This window comes from Thalia democratica, chromosome 3, assembly GCF_965202585.1.
Source record: "Thalia democratica chromosome 3, ktThaDemo2.hap1.1, whole genome shotgun sequence".
NCBI lineage: Eukaryota > Metazoa > Chordata > Thaliacea > Salpida > Salpidae > Thalia > Thalia democratica.
In genome coordinates, this window is record NC_139167.1 from 57,023,569 (window position 1) to 57,033,250 (window position 9,682).

Below are 9,682 nucleotides of genomic sequence, written 5' to 3' on the forward strand. Positions count from 1 at the left end.
GGCAGTAAAAAAACTTGGAGCTGAAGTTTAATTTCTGTCCACTTTAACTAGTACTAGTAATTGTTTAACAAAGTTTTTTATCAAAGTAAAAATATATGTTTAGTAATACTACACTGCCTTAGTTTTACATGCAAATAAAGCAAATAATAAATATTTTAAACTGATTTTGAATAGTTGTTTATTTAAAAACTTTCTACAAAAGGATAAATAAAAAATGCTTGGGTTAAGTAAGTTTATGAAAAATAAAATTTTCTGACAATTAAAATCTGAAAGACATCTATCATTGTATAGTTATTACTGTTGAATTAACATGATATTTGTTATGCAACTATAAAATTAAAATATTATCTGACTCTTTCAAAAGTAGTATATAAGTATATATATTAGTATATATATAAAATAAGTATTCAAGTTTAGTTAAGTATGCTCAATAATTTGAATTAGTTGTTTTCAAATAAGATAATAATCAGGAGCAAAATATTTTTCATTAAACTTTTTATTGTTTTAAACTATGTATATAAGTTTAATATGTACTATTCTTAACTTAAACTAAGTATATTTAAAAAGTTAGACTATATTTTTGTAAAACATAAAATATTAATTTGATCTCAAGTATTGTAGTTATAATATACTTTTTATCAACACAGATGAAAAGTTAAGTTTATGTTAACAAAACTGCTACCACAATGCTCCAATCACCTCTTCAAATTTTCTTCCTGCTTTTTTTAGCTTCCAACTTCAAGCACATTTTAGCAAGTCAAAACAAAAAACCTAAAGTTTTGCTGATTTCATTCGACGGATTCAGGTGGAACTACTTGCAAAGGACCAGCACCCCAAACTTTGACGAGCTCATTGAAACAGGCGTCAAAGCCAAATGGATTGAGGATGTTTACGTCAGTCAGACTTTCCCCAATCACTACACGATTGCAACCGGAATGTACGAGGAGTCGCATGGAATTGTTGCAAATCAGTTTTTTGATCCTGTTCTGAACAAGTCGTTTTCCTATGTCAAGCCTAGTGCAAATGATCCTGAGTTTTATGGAGGCGAGCCGATTTGGATCACTAACCAAAAGCAAGGTTAGTCTTTTCTGGATTTTTAAGCTTTTGTGCAACTATGATAATTTTAAAAATAAATTGATTTTGATAGTTTCTACACAAAAGTTTTGGAACTATAAAGTTGCCAAAAAATATATTAGTTCAATGTGAATTTTTAAATGAACTTTTTAAGTGAACAAGTCTTTTAAAAATTTGGTAAATAAGCATTACCATATAAAAAAATCATCTTAGTATCAATATTAAATGCAAGATTCATTTGCAGAAATATTTAAGAAAGTTCAAGCATAAATATATTTTTTCAAACAGTTTATAAATCAAACTTTTTTTTGTAAGTTTTTAAGACCACAAACATTTTTATAAGTTTGTATTTTTATTTAATTTTTTTTAAACTTAGTACTTGTAGTATTAGTTTAAAAAAAAATTAATAATAAGACATCAAACAATCCAATTTATTTGTTCTTTTTTTTTCTCTTTATTTAGAGTTTGGTTGGTATTATGACAAAAATAAGCACATAAATTCTATATATAATTTGTGATAAAATAAAAAAAAAGTCTTTATATTAAAGTTGACTCATATTTACAAACACTATTTTTTTTTATTACATACTTTTCTCTTATGAAATTTAATAAAAAAATTGACCTACTTTTCTTACCATCTTTAAATCTTTTAAGTTACTAATAGTTCTATTTAAAAGGTTTCATTAGTTTTCTTACACCAATTACCTAATAGTACATTTTTTGAAATACTAACAAAAATATCATAGTTATTATGCTTAACTTATTTTGTTTAATCTGTGAACTAAATGCATACAAATTTGTTATAATGTACTGTAGTGGTATAAAACTAACTAAACGTTGATCAACTATTTAAGTAGAACATGGTTTTTTTAACAAATTTGTAAGTTTAAAATTTAAATGGTTATTGATTGCAATAACTCCCTAACTTCTGAACAACTAATAAATGTTATTGTTTCGAATTATATCTTCAATATCTTTACATTTATTATTGTAACTAATTTAAATGAGTGTTTTATTTATTTTTAAAGTAATAACTTATATCTGGTAAAATGACAAGTATATTTGAAATATTTTTTTTTGTAAATTACTACATTTATAAACTTGTTTTATCCATATCCCAAAAAATATTTTTTATTTTTCAAAGTTGTTTGTAGATATTAATAACATACCTCTTTTTTTTATTTGTACATTACTTTTTGAGTTATGGCTCTTTAAATTTTGTTAAAGATTTCTTTAGTCATGCACCCATAATATTTTTAATACAAAAAAGTTTTTAAATACATTTGCTTTAGACAATATAACGAAATTTAAAATTACAAACATTAAATGTTATTATCAGGACGTAATTTAATAAAAGGGAGTAAAAAATAAAATTAAATTGCAAATTGTTACTGATACAAAATAATCTACTACTACTGCATTGGTACTAAAAATGTCTAAAATTATATGCTTGCTCAAATTTGTTACAAAAATTTTATTGTAAAATTTTTTATTTGCCTGTCATTTGGTGAAAATACTTATAGTATTGCAGATAAATTTTTCAAACTTTCAAATTAGACTTAAAAAAATCTTGTTTTATTAGATTAATTCATTCAACTTTTTTTTTACAAAAAATCCAATTTGTTGAACATCATAAAGTAAGAGTAATAAATTTTGTTTTTAATAGCAACCAAGTAAAGTTTTAAACGCTTTATAAAATATAAATAGCAAATAAATACTAAAAATTAAAAACTATTTTAAAGGTTACCACACGGGGGTGTACTTTTGGGTGGGCAGCCAGGTGAAAATAAAAGGGGAATACCCAACAGTGTACCACCACTTCAACAAATCCGTGCCGTGGAACAGCAGAGTGGACGAGGTGGTCGATTGGCTGTCCGACGAACCAATCAACGGGCAGCGTTTGGACATCAACCTGGCCCTGCTGTACTTTTCCCAGCCGGACCACTTCGGCCACCAGTACGGGCCGGAGTCGGCTGAAGTGACCGAACAGATAAAAAGATGCGATGACACCGTGGGTCTGTTTGTTTTCATTAAACATTCCTTTTTGTAACTGTTTCAATAGAAGATTGTATAATTAAATGGAGAAGTTTACAAGTTATTATTTTAGAAGTTATATGTTTTTGAGCTAAATTTTTTCGCTTTAATTAAGTTACTTTTGTACCCTTGTTATTTTTTAAATTGCATTTTTAACTCTTGAATATGTTTATTATATCAAACTTTATTTAAGCATAAAAGTTGAAAAAAAAAGTTAGGTCTTAGCTATGCCTCTTCAACTATTAGTTTGTAATGTTTCCTTTTTCTAATTGTTTTCAACCAACTCGTCATCGCATCTAATTAAAACTCTCGTGTGATTTTTAATAAAACTCATACAAACAGGCTACCTTATCGGCAAGTTGAAGGAGGCTGATATATACGACAACGTGGACATCATAATAACGAGCGACCACGGCATGACCAGCCTGAGCGAGGACAGGAAGGTGGTCATGTACTCGCAACTTGACAGGAGCAAGGTTGAAAGGGTCATCAATCTCGGCGTTGCCACCCAAATATGGCCGAAAGAAGGTTTGATTTTTATTTTAAGTATATAATATCTTAGATACATATTATTTATCTTTGCAATAACTTTGCCAAGCTTTAAAACACAAAACCATGTAGTGTTTGTTTGTTGTATAAGATGTTTAGGAAAAGTTTCTTGGTTTTGCCACACAAATATGGCCGAAAGAAGGTTTGATTTTTATTTTGAATATATAAAACCTCAAGCATCGTAATTTGTTCTTAAATTTTTTCATAGTTTATTGCAGTTGTTTTGCTAAGTTATAACTCACAAAACTTTGCCACTCAAATATGGCCAAAAAAAGGTTGAATAATTTTCATTTTGTTGTGTATAAAGTATAAGTTTTTTTTCTTGATATTTTTATGCTTCTTAGCATAAGTTTTTAAAGTAATAAACCATATAATCATTGAGAATTATAAATGTTGTTAAGTAGATATTAAAAAAAGACATCCTTGAACAATCTTCAATTTCAAAACAGTTACAATTTTACTGGTTGTGTATTAAATTAAATTTTTGTCTAATATTATTAGTGTACATTTTTAAAGGTTTTCAAGCTCTGAAAAATAACTTGATTAAAAAGTGAAGTTTTTACAAATGTTATTTAAAGTGTTATTGCCTCAAAATTGTATGATTAACATACAATCTAGTTTAAACAATAATTAAAAATTTATACACATTTGAGCTTAATTTAATTGTAGTTTAACTTTCTTTTAAGAAACAGTATAACTAGAGAAAAAACAACAAAATATCGCTTTTTGTTATTATAATATACTTTTTCAATAATGAACAACATAATTTTAAATCAAAGTAACACCAACCTCTTTTTAAGTATTTTGTCAAACTAATTTAAGTATTTGTATTTAAATACAAAAAATATATAATTTTATAGCACAAAAATGTTACAACCTTTCGATATCATTTCTACAGGTTGCATTTTTCCAAATATATTTTTTTTGGTTTAAAATTAAACTGTTTAAGCTGTAAATATAAATATACTTTATTTTATTTTTTTATATTTAATCAAATATACTTACAATTCTTATTACCAACTGTGCCAAGTTACACTGCTGGAAAAAAACTAGACTAACTAAAGTTTTTTACTTAAAGGAAAGTTAAAATTTGTTTCTTTATTATCTTATAAGTAACTTAACAGTTTTTTATAACAATAAGTTTGTTATTTTAAATTAACTTATGCCGCAAACTTTGCTCATAATTGAACAATCAGTTTTTTTTTCAAGCATGATGTATTATTTAGGTGAAAAAGAGTCAGTTTACGAGGAGCTTAAAAAGCTCGGCAGTCACGTGAGTGTTTACAAGAAAGAGGAAATTCCGAATTCGCTCCATTACTCCCACAACGCGAGAATATCACCCATTTTTGTCAAGCTTGAAAACGGCTATTGGATGGTGGAAAACGAAAACGACACCGTTCCTTTGAGTGAGTTCATAAAAAAGTTACAACTTTTTTGGTTTTTATTTATTTTCGTTACGTAGTTTTTTAAACTTCACTTAATTTTATTTTATCTTAACAATTTTTCACCTAGTGAGTATGTGTGATGTCTCACCCTGTCTCGTTATAAAATCGAACATTTGAAAATCAAAATTTCATTATTTGAGAAAAAATTGAACGCCGAGACTAAACAGCATTTCCAAGTAATGTTTTAGCAGTTTTGTGTTGCGATCAACTACTATAAATACTTTTACAAGTCATCAAAGGTTTCTATGCACAATTTAGTAACTTATTTACATTACTACACACTTACTGTTCATAGGTTGACATATTGAAATTTTAAACATGCAGTCTGTACAACTTATGCTACTAAAAACAACCTGAAGGAATAATTCCGATCATAAGCTTAAAAGGTTCTTACATGTAAATCAAAATAAAACATTAACAAAAAGAAGGATCTAACGGGCTCGATAATCATGTGATGTATTTAAAATCAATATATTTTTACAAATTGATTAAATAGTTTACATAAAAAAAAATGACAGAAGGGTTCGATAATCACAATATAAAATCAATATATTTATATACAATTTAAATATATAGTTACATTAAACATTATTCATTTACAGAAGGGTCGCACGGGTTCGACAATCACGTGATGGACATGCACCCCTTCTTCATATCACGTGGTCCCAGCTTCAGAAACAATTATATTTCAGAACCGTTCAGCAACATTCACATATATTCCCTCATATGCCACATACTTGGTGTTGGTTTTTGTTTTGATTTGTTTTCTTTCTTTAATGCAGCTTTAAATGTTGTTATTATTAATCTTTTTATAGATGACATGCTTTGTTTATCTGCTTTTAAAGGTTTTTTTATGCTTCATAGATTTTAAAATATTAATTATATTAGTATTGAGCTACAGTTTGTAAAATTTTTTATTAACGATTTAAACTATTAGTTCGTTTTTGAACTTTTTTACTGTAAATATATGATACAAGTTACTTATTTAGTAATCAATTGTATGACATTTTATTTTGTAATGATATGTTTGTAGCAACAAAGTTTTTTTAAATATATCTACGTTGCATTAGTTATGGTGACGTTGCATTATGACCGTGGAAATATCGAGAAAATTGTGTTGCAAAGTAAAAAGGAAACTTACCTTATAATTATTTTATTTTGCGCAATATTAAACTTATTTTACTTTCAGATTGAACCTTCTAATAACGATGGATCTTTGGAAAAAATTCAGCATATTCTCAAGTCTGAAGACCGATACTTTTACCAGTATGCCTTTCTCTGTTAGTTTGACTTAAATTCTTAAGAACATAAGTAAATGACCATTTTTCATTACAGTTTTGAATACATATAGTCAGTAAAATGAAATTCAAGCTGTAATAAAAAAAAAAGAATACTACAATACTTCTTTTAGAAATATTTGCAGATACTGTTGTTTTTTAGGCTTTAAAAGTTTCATTGGGCATTACAAGAATTTAGAAATGTGTTTTTATAATTATTTTTACTAGAGTAAATGTTTTTCTATAAATAAATTTTTAAGGTTAAAATGTATAACTTAAAAAATATATAACTACTACAGGTTGTATTACTTAAGTAGCTTCTTGTTAGTGTTCATTATTGTTAGGTTTTTCACCTGAAGTATTTTGTGGGGGCGTAAGTGTTTAAGAATTTTTTACCACTGAAACAGTAAACAATATTTCTATAGTATTTTCCCTTATATTAAACTTTTCATTCTACAGTTTACACAATTCTAGCTAAAAACAAAGTGAAAAAAAAAGAAAAATTTGATATTTTAAATTAAGCATTGTTTCGATGAATACTAAATGTATCTATATATTCATATTAAAAGCTCTTTAATTTATATATAATGTATAATCACTAGAATACTTTATCAAGTTATTAAAGTGTACTTAATTTATTTTTAAAACAAGTGTGTTATTAGTATCAGTAAAGTAAAATATGTCGTTATTTTAACACGATTTTAGTGGTTTTTATTCAATAACTAATAGTTTACTAATGCAATTTTATACAGTCATGTGTTTATTGATAATTAAGTGCTAGTGATAGTATGAAAATATTGTAGGAGAAAACAAAATTGTATTAGCAATTAATTTATTAGCCATTACTAGATAATGTTATTTAAATAAATGTTATTTGAACAAATCTTTTGTTTTATTTATTGTAATATTATATTACATTGTACAATTTATTTTCCTTGCTTTCTCGATTAGTGTGTCTAAATTTTTTGTTGGATTTAAGTTTGAAGTTTGCCATTGTTAAACTTCCTAATAAAATTAATATATAGAAAATAGTTTTTAAACTTTAAACGAATAATTTTGAAATTTCATTTGTGGTTAAAAAGTTTAAATAGGTTAATTAAAACGTTTTGGTCAAATGTTATTTTGATTTAAGCTTAGAATATGTCTACAGTAACTTTAAAATGTAAACGAAATCAAAAATATACATAAAACTTTGTACTAGTGTAGTTTTTTTTTTGTAAATAGTATGTTTAAGTATAAATTTATACTAAACTATACTACTAAGTAAAGTTCCAAACATACTTTGACCAAAGAACCGTTTTAAGTTTTTAAATAATTAAATAAGTTACAAGTGATACTGTAAGTTAAATTTTCTACATGAAATTAACCTAAAAGAAGCATTTAGCGAGATATAGAACGCTTTACGAAAATAATGTATTAATAAAAAATTCATTAATAAGGTAAAACAAGTTAAAATTACAAGTAAGTTAAAAGATATAGATTTATGTATTTTTTTTATGTTTAAAAATATAAATCGAAACAAGTTGATCTTACTTTATACAACAATAATTATTAAAGAGAATTAAAACTTACAATACTAAAGGAAAACAATATACAATTGAAACCATTTTTTCAATAATCAATTACTTTCGTATTCTATTTGTTTTCTCTTTCTTTGATTAGAAAATAGAGAATAGTAGTTTTTTTTCAATCTTCCATTAAACTTTCATAGTTTGAAGATAGAAAAACATTTAAGATACATTTTTTATCATAATCAGCAAAATTAAATAAAACTTGTCTTAAATTCCAAGTATCTATGTGTGCATTTTTGTACTTTAAACAAACAACAAAAAAATCAGACTACATTTTGAATGCAATTATTTCAATCAGGTGTTTTGTTCGGAGTAGCCTTTCTAATGATGGTCGCCTTGATGTTCATATGGAAGTTACTGAGCGATTCTGAAAAAACTTCGGAAAATAAAAACTACAAAATACTTGCCAATTCCAGAGAAGATGTTGCTTAGTTGAGTTTTTGTGCCTTTCATATTTCAAACATGTATTTTGATGAAAATTTCTTCAATTTTATCTTAAGCACTGTATGTTACTTTGTTATGCTGTTTTGAAATGTTTTAAAGATTAGCGACTGAGTTAGAGATTGGCAATATCTATATAAGCTTATGTTAGATGCAATAGTCGTTTGTAGATGTTTTAAGAATATTTTTTTTTAAAGAAACGTTGTAAAGTGTACTCAAATCATTCTTTTTTTATTCACTCATGTATATTTTTACTTTACAGTCAAAATTAATATATTTTCCTTATTCAAAAATATTGTAAAGCTTTTAAATTTACCCGTATGTGACATTACATTACAACAAAAAATGCTCACAGTTTCAACTAAGAAATAGCATTCTTAAAATTTAAAATCAGAAATCCAAACTTGAAACGTTTAGTATTACCGTTGCAAAAAATTTGAAAAGTACTTTTAATTTGTATTGATCTACATTACTTTTAATTTGTATTAGTCTGCACTGTTTTTGTTTGAAATTATTTAAAAAGTGTCTTAGGCGGCTGCTACTTCCAATACTGTTCGTGGATATTTTTCATTTTAAACATGTTTTTTATTTTACAAAATTAATCTTTTTATATTTTCTTTGATATTATTGATTAGTAAGACAAAACTAACACTTAAACGTACTTTGAAATAAAATTTATTTTTCTCCTTTCATTTTTTATTTTAAGTGTTATCGATTATATTATGTAATGTGTTATTACTTAAATAACACATTGTATAACATGTTAAATTGTTTATCTAACTTTATCATATCATATTTTAAGTCATGTGTTTTTACAAAAATAAAACTTATCATTATTTTTTATGTGTGGTTGTTACAAAATGTTTACGTAATAGTATTGACAAGTATAGTTATTAATTTACGGTTGCTTAAACTTGTTGTTTAAAACGTTCTTGTTAGTTTATTTTAAGTTAAACTGTTTAAGTAAGCAACATAGTAACTTTTATACTCCTTAAAGTATCAAAATATAAAAGCATGAATTTTCCTTAAAAGAAAATAAGTATTTCAAACAAAAATTAATTAAATGTTTACCGTAAAATATTGATAAAAATGCTCTGATAATTTACATATAATAGTATATAAATAAGATAATTGTTATTATTTAGATGTATAAATACTTTTTCAGGTAGTTTATAGCTTATCATAAGTAGAGTTATAGTACGATCTTGAAACATAATAAAAAGTCCTTCTATGTTGCTTCATTTTATTAATACTAAAAGTATGATTTTTTTATGAATATGTAGTGGAATAA

General features: G+C 25.5%; 1 protein-coding gene across 1 annotated transcript; it reads left to right on the plus strand.

Annotated features, from left to right (window-relative positions):
* The first annotated feature begins 651 nt into the window (after positions 1-651).
* Positions 652-9,092, plus strand: LOC145831263 (ectonucleotide pyrophosphatase/phosphodiesterase family member 5-like). Its single transcript, XM_082938442.1, has 7 exons — positions 652-1,077; positions 2,817-3,089; positions 3,451-3,636; positions 4,884-5,063; positions 5,705-5,844; positions 6,292-6,382; positions 8,249-9,092. Exons 1-7 carry the CDS (start codon positions 687-689, stop codon positions 8,380-8,382), a joined length of 1,395 nt encoding a protein of 464 aa, XP_082794568.1. The 5' UTR covers positions 652-686; the 3' UTR covers positions 8,383-9,092.
* The last annotated feature ends 590 nt before the right edge of the window (positions 9,093-9,682 follow it).